The sequence below is a fragment of the Arachis ipaensis genome, chromosome B4 (assembly GCF_059453495.1).
Source record: "Arachis ipaensis isolate K30076 ecotype BB chromosome B4, ASM5945349v1, whole genome shotgun sequence".
NCBI classification, from domain to species: Eukaryota; Viridiplantae; Streptophyta; class Magnoliopsida; order Fabales; family Fabaceae; genus Arachis; species Arachis ipaensis.
Genome location: NC_142439.1, coordinates 29,446,413 through 29,460,784, shown reverse-complemented (window position 1 = coordinate 29,460,784; position 14,372 = coordinate 29,446,413). Strand labels below are relative to the sequence as shown.

At 32.3% G+C, this 14,372-nt stretch overlaps 1 protein-coding gene across 1 annotated transcript; it reads left to right on the top strand.

Moving 5' to 3' along the window:
• Positions 1-1,209: 1,209 nt before the first annotated feature.
• On the top strand, positions 1,210-2,003 carry LOC107636281 (uncharacterized). The gene is made up of 2 exons (XM_016339801.1): positions 1,210-1,412; positions 1,532-2,003. Exons 1-2 carry the CDS (start codon positions 1,210-1,212, stop codon positions 2,001-2,003), a joined length of 675 nt encoding a protein of 224 aa, XP_016195287.1.
• Positions 2,004-14,372: the final 12,369 nt, after the last annotated feature.

The window sequence follows — 14,372 nt, the reverse complement described above, 5'->3', positions numbered from 1 at the left end:
CTTATTTGAGGGACCGATTTTCATTCGTAATCATTAAAAAATTCACTATTAAATCCATCAATAACAACTATCGCTAAATCTAACGGTATCCAGTACATTTTTTATAGTGTTACTCCCCCAACTCAATGTAATTCAATTACATCTGAAACTTGGCCATCTTTTCTAATTATTTCCCTGTGTATAGTCCATAGTGGGCTGATTATTATTGCTTCAATGACATATTAACTTTGATTAAAAAAAAGCTAAACCTTTAAACCCAAGTAGCATTAATCTACTACTAAATAATAAATGTTTATTATTTATTTGACAAAAGTCTTGGGAGGTACCTACAATAAAATAAGCGGACACTTATTTTGGATTGAGAACGAATATTTATTAGGGCATTGGCTTAGAAAAAGTAATTATTGACAATATAACCTTTTATGATTATTAAATTGTGAAAAAAATGTTCAAATGTATCTTTAAATATCACTAATTTTCATTTGAAAAACAGTTTGTCCAAAAGCATTTGATGGTTATTTAATTTTCCAAAAAAAAAATAATTATTGACCATATTTCTGTCGGTTTTTGATTAATATCAATGTTAAATAATATGTGCAAATAAAAGTATTGTTAATAAATACATCTTCTATAATTAGACTCGGCAAAAAATGCTTTTTTATATATAATTTTTGACAAAACTGCTGTTGATCATAAATAACACAAAATATTTTATGAAAATTAAATAACCACTAAAGATCAAGGCAATTTACATATTTAAATTGTTTAGAAAAAACGTTGCTAAATTACAACTTTTTAAATATGCAAATGTAAATGTAACTTTTGTAATTATATATAAACCGCCAATAGAATACCACAATTTAGGGTATTACACGTAAATCGCTACAGGATGTAGCGGTTTATGCTAATTTGTGTAAATACAGAATCTATTATACTCTGTAGCAGTTTCTAAAGGAGTTACGTGCATAAAGAAAATGCGATACTCTGTAGCGGTTTCTTCATGATGTGGCTGCTTGAAAAGTACTTATATATACCCAGCAAGAGAGAATGATGTGTAGAGTGTCATTTTCATTCAAAACTTTTAGAATAGAGAGTGAGTAGAGTTTTTTAGTTCTAGTGCATTGCTCTGAAAAAATTTAAAAAAGCAAAAGGCACGGTGTAAAGTTTACCAATAGAGAACCACTGAGTATTTTTATCCGATCGTCGAATATGCTGTTAGATTTGAAAATCAGTATATTGCAAAAGTTGGGCGTGTGCGAGACAAAGTGGGTGAAAAAGCTGTTATACAAGATTCTTATTGCGGTTATGTCATTTGGTGTGAAGTATGAAACATTCATGATAGGATCCGACGAAGATATGCAGGTTTTATTTCATTGTCGGCAAAGTTTTCCGGAAGTGAGAATACACAATTTGTATGCCAAGTTGGAACATAGCGTTGACAGTTTTGGGGCATTGGCGCCGAATCCTTAGTCGACTACGATGGGGTTCATTGCACCTAATTGTCTGTTGGCTAATCGTCCATCTGGTGCAGTTGGGTAGCTACGTCAGCCTGTTCGATTCTAAATATTGTACGTGAGGGTGAACCGGATCAGGTTGAAAATGTGATGCGAGAGGATGATTCGGATGAAAAGCCTACTGACATTGGTGAGGACAGTGATGAGGATATTTTGACAAACCCAGTTACACATCAGGGACTGTCAAGTTCCGGCACACAACAACATCCTCCACATTTCTCAACCCTGAACTTCGACGCCATCGGCAAACTGCCAGACATAGTTCCTATCTTTGGGGATCAAGGATTGCACGAGGAAAATGCAGCAGTTGAATTTCAGATTGGACAATCTTTCCAAAGTAAGGAGGAAGCCATTCTGAGTGTAAAGGATTACAGCATTCACGGTGGTGTTGAGTACAGGGTGATAGAGTCGGATCATCTTAAGTATCATGGGAGGTGCAAGGAGTTCGATAAAGGTTGCACGTGGATGATTTGCATCACACTTCGGTAGCGAAAGAGTACTTAGGAGGTTAGACGGTACAACAAACCACACACTTGCTTGGCTACATCTATATCAAGCGAATACTAACAGCTTGATTATCATGTTATTTGTGCGAAGATCTTTCATTTGATTAGAGCCGATGCGGCGGATCCGATAAAGGTGTTGTAGAAAGCTACTGAAATAACGTACGGGTTTAGACCTAGTTACAGGAAGGTCTGGATGGTGAAACAGAAGGTAGTAGCACAGATCTACGGAGATTGAAAAGAATCCTATGCTGAGCTGCCCAGTTGGATCCTTGGTGTGCAGTCTACCATGGAGGGAACCGTTGCGTTGTTGAAGACTTCTCCGATTCGAGTTGGTGATCAGGTTAACGATTCTACCGTGTACTTTCATCGTCTGTTTTGAATATTTTCTCCATGTGTTGAGGCATTGCGATATTGCAAGCCTCTGGTAAGCATAGATGGTACTCATCTGTATGGCAAGTATGACAGTACTTTGCTTTTGGCTATCGCGCAAGATGGAAACTCAAATATCTTGTCAATGGATTTTGCCCTTGTGGAAGGGAAAATGCGGTCTTTCTTTCTGACCAACCTACGACAACATGTGACTCTGGTTATCTTAGACAGGTACAATGGCATCAAGGCTGCACTTGAAGCACCTGACAGTGGTTGGTTGCCTCCTCATGCATATCGAGCATTTTGTATTCAAACCAACCAAGTCAAGTGGTACAAACCAGCCCCTCTCCAAATAAGGTATGATCCTATCATGCAACGGCATATTCTGTTGCCTCTGAATGCTATAAACACACCGACTTAACTACATGTTGTGAGAAAAAAAACCAAAACCTGATTAATTTCTAAACCATAATTTATAATTCAAAACAAAAATTATCGTTGCCTTGTGTATCCAATCGATTAACTAAAATATTAAATATAGTTCTCTTATAATCACTTATTAATATAAATTTTATTCAAAAAGATAAACAGATATGATCATTTATACGAAACTATACAACGAATGTATGAAAATTATAACAATTAACGGATGTCCAACTTTTACATCTATAAATTTTAGGTTCTAAAATTTAAAGTTTAAGATCTAGATCTTAAATTTCAACTATGAATAAACAAACCTTATATTATTTATTTAAAATTTAAATCTTAAATTTCAAATAGTAAATCCTAAACCTTCAAAATTTAAAATTTAAATATTCATTTTCAAATACTAACAACAAGCCATAAATCCTACATTTTAAATTCCAATCTTAATTTTTAAGTACCTAACTTCAAATTCTCTATATTTATTTTTAAATTCTAAATTTTAATTTTCAAACTCTAAACTACATACCTTAGGTTCTGTTTCCTAATTAATATACCCTGAATACTACATAAATTTATGTAAATATACAAACGAAAAAAAACAAATTTACCTCTTCATTGATGCCGCCGGCAATGTGAGCGACGCCGTTGAGTCGGTACAAGCACCCTTCATCCGCCATGATTCCACTTGAAGAGATTGCTCCAAAAAAACTTAAACTATCTCCAACTTCTTCTCTCTACCTTCTCACTACCTGATAAACCCCATTTTTAGGGTTTATCGTGTGCTTAATTTAGTGGATTTTATCCATTATTCTCACACTTATTCATAGAAATCGCATGTTTTACATTTTCCTTCTTGATTTTATGCTATGATTGAAAACATGCTTCTTTGGCCTTAAATTTGCTAATTTAATCCTCTCTTATTACCATTCGATGCCGTGATATGTGTGTTAGTTGTTTTCAGGTTTTCCAGGGCAGGAATGGGTTAGAGGATGGAGAGGAAGCTTGCAAAAATGGAAGAAATACAAGAAACAAACGAGATGACCAGTGAGGATCGACGCGCACGCATGGCTCACACGTGCGCGTGACTTAGAGCTTTTCACAGTGACGCATGCGCGTAACTGACGCGTACGCGTGACAAGTGAAGTTGCACAGAGACGCGTACGCATGACTGACACGTACGCATGACACGCGCAGAAGACCATCGACACGTACACGTGACATGCGCCACGTGCAGAAATTGCAGAAGACGCTGGGGGCGATTTTGGGCTGGTTTTGGCCCAATTTCAAGCCCGAAAACACATATTAGAGGCTGCAGAGTGGGAGAATCATTCATTCATTCACATAATTTTAGGTTTTAGATGTAGTTTTCTAGAGAGAGAGGCTCTCTCCTCTCTCTAGGTTTTAGGGTTCTTAATTTATTCCTTTCCAATTTCTGAATTCTATCTTATTTCAATTTAGTTTCTCTTCTACTTTTATTTGTTCTAGCATTCTAGTTCATTTATTTTCTTTGTTGATTACTTTATGTTGCCAATTTAGTTTATAATTCTCATGTTAGATTCAATTCCCCTTTTAATGCAATTTGAGGTATTTCATAATTATTGTTCCTTTCTTCGTTTGTTATTATTAATGTTTGCAATTGGTTGTTTAGATTTAATATTCCTTGTTAGTTTTCTATGTTTTTATGTTGTGCCCACCAAGTGTTTGATAAAATGGTTGGTAGGATTTTAAACTAGCTTTTTATGTTCTTAGCTAAGATTGAGTAATTAGAGACTCTTGAATTGTCAAAGTCTCTTGTTGATTGACAATTGAAAGTTGCTAGTTTACTTGAATTCCACTAACTCTAGTCTTTCCTTAGGAGTTGACTAGGACTTGAGGGTTCATGTTGATTTTCTCACTTGACTTACCTTCAATTGTTAGAGGTTAACTAAGTGATAGCAAAAGGCAATTACCATCACAAGTGACTATGATAATGGGGATAGGAATTCCAATTATCAATCCTTGCTAAGACTTTTCTTAATTATTATTTTAATTCCTTGTTATTTACATTATTTATTCCTTATTTCAAAAACCCAAAAAGATACAATCTCATAACCAATTATAAGTACACTTCCCTGCAATTCCTTGAGAGACGACCCGAGGTTTAAATACTTCGGTTTATTTTTATTGGGTTTGCTTAAGTGACAAACAAATTAAATTTGATTGAGGTTTAATTGTCGGTTTAGATCTATACTTGCAACACGACTACTTTTGTGAAATTCTTTACCGATGATTTTTTCCCGTCACTACCTTTCTCTCTCTACCAAACTTTCAAAACTTTCCAAATGAATAATCCACTACTGCCTCAAGCGGATTTTATACGCATGCCATTAGGGGTGTTCGCGGTGCATTTTGGATCGGTTTTGAGTCAAAAATTCATCCGATCCGAACACTTAATTTTACTTGCGGTGCGGTTTGGATTGGATGATTTAAAAAAAATCCGATGCCATCCGATCCAATTTCAAACGGTTTGGATTGGATTGGATTTACGATTTTATAAATTAAAAAATTAAATATATATAACAAATCTCAACATCAAATTTTAAATAACCAACAATGACCTAACAAGTCTCAACAATATCTTAAAAACCAACGATAACATAACAATAGAAATAAAATTATAGGTTAGTTAAAATAAATAAATAAATCACATTTTGAACGTAAAATATTTATTAAATAATAATAATACATGAATAATATAAAAATATATAACAAATTAAACATGTTATAAGTATGATTATAAATATAATAATAAAATAATAATATTATAGCACATTGTGCGATTTGGATTAAATTGGATCAGTTATGAAAAGTATATCCGAAATCCGATCCGATCCAATGGTTTGCAAAAAATAGAATCCAATCAAATCCAAATTAGTACGAATTTAATCGGTTTTCAGTTTGAATTTGATTGGATGAGCGCTTTAATTTGAATCAGTTTGGATTTGAACACCCCTACATGCCATCTTCGAAGAAACCGCTAGAGGGTGCTGCGGTTTCTTCACGCATCAATCTATTCATAAACCGCTATAGGATGTAGAGGTTTCTGCATTCACACTATTCAACACAAACCGCAACAAAGTGTAGCAGTTTACGTGCAACCTAATCTGTAGGAGGGTGTCCGAAAAGTATATCTGAAATTCGATCCAATCCAGTGATTTGGCAAAAATAGAATCCAATCAAATCCAAATTAGTGCGATTTTAATCGGTTTTCAGTTTGAATTTGATTGGATGAGCAATTTAATTTGAATCAGTTTGAATTTGAACACCCCTACATGTCATCTTCAAAAAAATCGCTAGAAAATACCGCAATTTCTTCACGTACCAATTTATTCATAAACCACTATAAAATGTAGCAGTTTCTGCATTTACACTATTTAACATAAACTACGGCAGAGTGTAATGATTTACGTGCAACCTAATATACAGGAGGGCGTTGCAGTTTATATATAATTACAAAAGTTGTATTTATATCTGCATATCTCAAAAATTTTAGTCTAATAATATATTTTTCTAAATAATTTAAATGCATAAATTGTTGTAAAGATTATTTGAACACTTCTTTTTTCCCATAGTCGTTGATTATATAAAAAAAAAAATACTGAATATGGTTTTTGAAAGAAAAATCAGCGTGGTCATAAAATATATTCTATTAAATAATTAACTTTAATTAGTACGGTAAAAATTATTGTTTTTTATTGTACGTATGTGGTATGCACTTATATATACATATTGGTATATATTTTTGTCTGGAGTAGTGCCGTAATGGCAAACCTAACCATTTAATTAATAATCATATCATCATTAACAGGCCAGGTATGACATTATTGTATATATCTTCCTAAGAAGTCAGAAACAACTTACCTAACTTACCAAACGAGAAGAGAGGGTGTAGCTATTAACAATTTGGCATTGACCTACTAACAACTATGAATATTCTAGACTAATTAACATCTTCTTAGTATTAAGACACATACTTTTTCATTCTAGAGTGCTTTTCCCCCTCAAGAGCAACCCTTTTTCCTATTATATATATTTTAAGAAAAGTAGGTTAATTTGTGATAGATATAATTATTTATATTATATTTTTTTATTGACTTAAATTTTAGGATAAATAATTTTATGATATAATATTAAATTTTTGTATTCGAAATATTTAGAGTTTAATTTTTTATAAACCCCGAAAATAAGAAAAAATAACATGAGACAAATAAAAAAAATTATATAAAAATTAAATAAATTAAAAAAAATTTATTTAAAAAAAATGTTAAAGATCAAAATAACCATTCATATTAACTTCTCTTATTAACTTAAATTTTTGAAAAAAAATAGTTTCATAACATAGTTTTAAAATCATGTGTCTATAAAATTTAGGATTCAATCCTTTGTAAATTCTAAAAAAAATAGCATAAAGCAAATAAAAATAAAAAAAAAAGACTTATACAAAAAATAATTAAGCTAATCCAAAAAAAAAACTCTTATTTAAGAGAATATATTGAAAATATAATCATTTATATTATCTCATTCTATCCACTTGAACTTAAAAAAAAATGGTACCATAACATCAATTTTTTAGAACATAATCAAACGTTAATCTCCTATTTGATGAAGCTACCTTCAAAATTAGAACCTAGTCTTTTTGTGAGAAGCCATAATATATACTAGTACATCAACACTTTCGTTCATTTTTTACAAATGTTATATTTTATTATAAAAACATATTTTTTATTTAAATATGAAATTTCATAATATGAAAAATATATCATTTTAAGCGCTATATTGAATTTTGAAAAATTATATAAGCATATATTTATATATGATTTAATTACAAAACACTAATTAGTTTTCTTAAATTGCACAAAATTTTATTTACTTAATTTAATTATCTAACGATTTATCTATTTAATTTATTTATTAAATTAATAAAAGTTCAGGAAAATTAAAATATAATACAATAGTATAGTATAAAAGTGGTCACCCATAAATTAAGATCACACGATAGTGAATGTATATGTTGATGTGTTTCAATGAAGCATCCTGGCTTCACTAATAATAATTGTGTGTCATTCTCAAAAGCTCTCATCAATGTCGACATAACATGAATGGTGTGGGTCACGAGACTACTCAAATTGGAGAGGTACCTAACATTTTGAAGACTAATCACATCACATATTAATTCTTTCGTAGGGATGTTGGTTTTGGTTTGCTAATACTCACCATGAAGTTTCAATATCAATCAAATTTTACTAATTTATGAAATAGTAATAGGAAGAATCACATTTCGTAAGCTTAGACGGCGAAAACAATTTAAGTAAAAAATGTGTTATATTGAAAATAAATTTTCTTTCCACAAGAAATAATGTAAGATACTTGTCATATGTTGATATAGAAGCAAATAAAGGAATATTCAACATTGGTAATATATAGGTTTTTTCCACAAATAATTTTTACTATAATGTAATTATAATCTTTTTAATTGTATGTTAGAATAATTCTTTCTGAATAAGAGTCTTTGGATAAAAAAATATTAAAACTATTTGAGGAATATTCTCAACATTTTAGCGTCACACATCGGCAAAAACGAATACAGAAAAAATATAATGTTCTTTGACTTCTTTCAACATTTTATTTTACTTTCATTTGTTTTTCTTTTCTTTTTTTTTTTTCATTTTGTCTGTAGCCTTTAATTTTGAAATTTTGTAAAGTTAAATTTGTCCACATATATTTTTTTTTCAAATACTATTTCTTTTTGTTTTTTTATATTTATATTGATATATTTTTTGACTTGTCAATTCATAATCTTTGATAATTAATTATTGTTATCGACAAATTGCCAAAATAAAAAAAAAATCAATAGAATAGTATGTGTAGCTAATTTGTTTATGTCACGGTTTTTTCCCTTTAATTTCTCTGACAATTCATGATGCTGAAAAAAAAATAAATTTATTCTTAATTTTACACGTTTTAAGTGCGAAATTGCATTTGACTAATTACTAACGACTTTCAGAAAGTCCATATTATTTTTAGAATTTAGCTAATATATGTTTTAATAAAAAATTTTAAAAATTTTTATTTAATAGATATACAATAATTATATTAAAAATCAAATTTTATATATATAATTTTTTATAATAATATTTTTTTGTTATCATTGTATAAATATTAAATTGTTTTTAATTAAAAATTTGTATTAATTTATGTATATAAATTTTAAAAAATATAAATATAATTTATATTAATTTTATATATATAAATTCTAATAAATATAAACATAAATAATTATTAATTAAATATTAATTAAAAATAATAATATCTATTAATTATATAATATTATTGATTTTTTAATTAATAATTTTAAGATATATTTTTAGAATATATGATAGTTAAATCCTCCTCTTTAATTCGGCATGAATTTAATGTGGCGAATGATGAGGTGTTTGTGAATAGATATTCTTACATGTATGCGGACCAAAGAAAAGAGTAGAACACATATAAAAAAGTTGCAGGACCTATCACATTCGATAAAATAAAAATCTTTGTCAATGTGACATATGTAGCACTTATCAACTCAAAAAAGTGTAGCGTCATTTATGCCATTATATATATATATATATATATATATATATATATATATATATATATATATATAATAAAACTTTAATTAACTAGATCTATATTAATCACATCTTAAACTATGGGAGCCAATTGCAATTCATCAATCCAAAGGTACGACTAACGACTTTATGCTTGCTTTTATCCGCACGATTTATTAACTATATCCACCGGCAAATTTATTAACTTTTTAAAAATTTTAGTTTTTTTTTTTTAATTGAAAAATAGTAATTCAATTCTTTGTTGTATGAGTTAATACTTAAAATAATTTTTGAAATTTGATTTCGATTCAATTTAATCCTCAAATTTTCAATTAACTCAAATTGTACTCTAAAATTTTAAGGCGTGATTTCCGTCATCAAAAAAATAATGTGGCATGATTAAACGACATTATTTTACTGTTTACACCTAAACAGCATCGTTTTAATTACTCCTCCTCTTCTTCTTTCTTATTCTCAATTTAATCAGTAAATTTTTTCTATCTCTCTCTTCTTTTCTTCTTTTCTTTTCACCTTAAGATAAATAGGATAATTTATTGATCCAACCATAATAAACTTGAACTTATACTGCTTTGATACCGAAATAGCTTGATTCCTACTGAATTTTCTAGTAGTCCTTCAATAATAGATGTGCCATTTATTTTACAACGACAACAACACATGATCCATTTATTCCAATAACCTCCCTTTTTGATAAATAGTACCGCCACCCTTTTACGATGCCGCTGCTGGAGTTTTCATATCGGTGACTCCAGGTTTTGTTCCCAAAGGTTACGTTTTTGAAGTTTCTTGTAACACCCTACCACACAGAGCCTTATGCTTAAGTCATAAGACAGAGACGGTGAGGTATTACGACCTCTAAAAAAAATTTAGTATATATAGTATTGTGAAGAATGTTTATAACTAGGAGCCTTTGAGGAAAGGGATAAAACAAAACCGTTAAATAGAAAATCGCAACACTCCGATCGATAACGTAACAAAACACATAAAGGGTAAACCAACTCGAGAATATATAAAGAGTGCCAAAAACACAAATATCCAAAACTCAGGATCTGGTTGCGAAGAAAGCCGGTCCGAGCATAGAAGTATATACAAATATATATAAAACAAGAAACCCAATATATATATATATATATACATTATTTAGTGGAGATAAAAGTATCTAAGAGAAAACGTAAAACCAAAGTAGAGTCCTAAGAACAAGGATCTTCGCTAAATCCAGAAGTCTCCAGCATGCCTCAGCGAGAAGTCTCACGTTCCGCATATGAAAACCACAAAATCCGCATGGGTGAGAACCGGAGGTTCTCAGTATGGTAACAGTACCTACATATCTAACATGTAATGTCCTGGAAAAGCCGAAGGCAATCCTAAAACTTCCACCAGATAAATCAAAGCATATAAACAGGCTAAACCATAAATGGCAACTGACTAAAGATCTTCAGTCTAACTAATACTTCCCTTTTCAATTCCTGTAGACCTCCCAACCACCAGCAGTAATATAATATGGCAAACACAATTATATCAGACAAGAAGATATACAGATAGGAAGCAGATATGACATTTAGATAATTAGCAGGTAATATGCAGTCAATTAGGCAATTCCAAATAATTCACATAGTATGCATATGATGAATGCCTGTCCTAATGGCTGATGATATCATTTGTCGGTTATATAGCCAACCCGACAAGTCTTGGTAGCTAACCATTGGACTGTCCCTCTGTCGTGCATCCCCAACTCGAGTTATACTCAATCATAAATCATAATTCATAATCCAACACCCTCACTGGTGTATATTCACGGGGGCGAGCTCATCCGGAACTTTCACAATGTCCGGCCACACTTACGACATAGGGTCAGCAGAGTATCGAGTCTCCACCTGGAGCACATGGTGGCTAGCCATTGCTTTCTCCCAGGAAAACTCGTATCTCAGATAGTGGAAGTGCAACATTCACATTTCATTCAATACGCATATATGCAATCATACTTAGGCATAATTCAATAATGGCTCCGCCGTAACTCGGCAATAACTCAGCCATCCGGCTTGTAGTTCAATTCAGAACCAGCCAATTTATTAACAAATACAGCCCATCGGCTCATGGCACACAAAGCACTTCCACTGCCATCCTTCGTATCTCATACAATCATATTTGATCATCATTGATCATAAGTTTTTCCCTTTCTTTATTCACAAGTTACCACATCCCCTAACTCCTTTTTCATTGCTAGGCATATCATAATGATTTAAGACACAAGGGGTGAGATCGGAGGCTTAGAAGTCTGAAATTTGTCTTTAAAACTCAAAAATCAACTTTGGGATGAAAACAGGGTCACTCGTGGAATGCCTCAAAACACATCGACGCGTACGCGTCCCTCAACGCGCACGCGTGGATGGGAGAAAAACCAAGTGATGCCTACGCGTCAGCCACGCGTACGCGTGGGTGCGTTTTGTGCCCCAGGCACAAAACTGGCACAACTCAGGCACAACTCTCGGGAATTTTGGCTGGGCAACTATTTTGGCTCATCGACGCGTACGCGTGGGCCACGCGCACGCGTGGGTAGTAAAACTTTGAAAACAACGCGTGCGCGTCGGGCACGCCTACGCGTGGGGTGCTTTCTGCTAAAAATTTTTCTAAGTTAAAAAGCTGTAGAATTCACAGTTTCAAACCCCAATCTTTCGACGGGCATAACTTCCTAGTTTCAAATCATTTTTCACCCATTCTTCGAACAACATAGACATCCCAGATCCAATTTCATTTCTAAACAAGTTTGGCACAAAATGGGGATCCGGAGTCCAAGTTATGCTCCGTCAAAGTATGCCCAAAAACCACATTTTCATACAAAATCATAAAGTGCCATTTTCAAAACAACCAATTCCAACACTTTGTAAAATCAATCAAAACATACCAAAAATCAACTTCAAGCCTCCTCAACTCATACATTGACATTTTTATCAAATCATAACCCACCAATCCATCATTTTAACCAATCTCAACCAAGTAACTCAACTTCAAACACAATGTCATAATATACATATTTTCTCATCACAATTCCCAACAATACCATTCCCAATCAACCATTAATACACACAATCATCACCACCCTCATTCTCAATATGGTTTCACCCACATTTCAATCTCAACCAAGTATCAATCATATATCAAAATATGCATATCTCTAATGCATCACACCACCAACTTATCAATATTCATAATCACATATATGACCATACATTTGAGTTCAACCATTCAACAACATCAACCATTCAAAACCTATCTTAGGGCCTCAAACCTAAGTTTTCACACCACATTACATTTTAGATACGGAAAATCGAGACCATACCTTAGCCGATTTCCCCCGCTCAACCAGAGCACTTCTAAACCACTTTTTCACAAGCTCACCAAGCTCCAACACCTCAAAGAATAGATTTTTAGCACACCAAAGCCCTTTTCCAAGCTTTCCAAAATCTCAATCAAGTTTCAATATTCACATACACACTACCTAAGCCACAAATATCACATTCAAACACCACAACTCAATACCCAACATCATAAATCAACAAATTCCACTAGGGTTAAGAATTTTACCACACTCAAGGATCAAGGAGACAAGATTTCTCTTCTCCTTCAAGCTAGTTGGGTCTTATAACATCAAAGAGTCTAAAATCTCAACACTTTTACCCATTAAATTCGAATTTAAGGCTGAGAAAACTGGATTAATTTCGTGGCTTACCTCAAGAACAAAGTAGTGGGTTTTGTAGAGCTCTTCACGGTAAATGCGTGGTCACAAACGATGCGGCAATCGGAGCTCTAAATCAAAAGTTATGGTAGTTTGAAGATCAACCAAGAGTTAGAACTTGAGAGAGTGTTCTTCCCCCGTTTGCTTCCATTTCAGCGTGTTCAGTGTTTAGTGAGGAGAGAGAGTGCTAAAAATTAGGGTTTTAGGTTTAGTTTGGTTGGGTCAAGGGCCCAATATGGGTCCGGTTGGCCCGGTTTGGCCCGTTCGGTCCAATCTTGGTCCAATTTCTATAAAATTAGTATCGAAATTCTCGTCTCAATCTCCTCTATCATATTAAGCCATGAAAATCACATTTTTGGCTTTCTAAAATAAATTCTCATTTATGGACTAATTAGTCATTAATTAACTGAGTTTTATATTTCTCCTATGGCAACGCAGCATCATGATCACCATGTGTACCATTATCATCATCATCATCATCACATCATGATTTAGAGGATCATAAAACATAGTACAAGCGATAACAACCTTCAAGAATTCCCGCCTTCAGATTCTCTCAGATAATGCACTCTAGACTCCCAACGGCAAATGCGTCCAGGGATATGCTAGCAATGACAGTTGTTGTTGTCGCTGTCGCTGCTAACACCGGCGACTTTTTTTAGTATATTTCTCTGATGAAAAACGGTGGTGACCATGTTGTGTTTAGAGTAATCATAACCTCATTTATCTTAGGGAGAGAAGAAGGGAAGGAAGGAAAAGGGAGAAGAGGGAGAATTTATTGATCAAATTGAGGAGGAAGAAGGAAAAAAAGGAGGGTAAAACAACATCGTTTAGACTCAAATAACAAAATGACGTTGTTTAATCGTGCCACATCATATTTTCAGTGACGGAAATAGATGAAAGGACCAACTTAAGTTACGCCTTAAAATTTTAGAGTATAATTTAAATCAATTAAAAATTAAAAGACTAAATTAAGTCAAAAATAAAATGTTATTGACTATTTTGAGTATTAAGTTGTTGTATTCAATAATTTTTGTCTACATTTAACTTATACGTGGTTACATAAATCCAGACTTATTCTTAGCGTTTTTTTTTAATTATAAACTATATCCTTATTTACTTTGTAAACTTACTTTCATAGAAGTAATTGTTTATTATTGCTAAAAATAAATAA

Bases quoted from the DNA above. Each gene is read 5' to 3' on its own strand.
- LOC107636281 (XM_016339801.1), top strand. From the start codon at position 1,210: ATGCTGTTAGATTTGAAAATCAGTATATTGCAAAAGTTGGGCGTGTGC. The intron at 1,413-1,531 runs GTATGCCAAGTT...CATCTGGTGCAG, and splicing joins GAAGTGAGAATACACAATTT to TTGGGTAGCTACGTCAGCCT.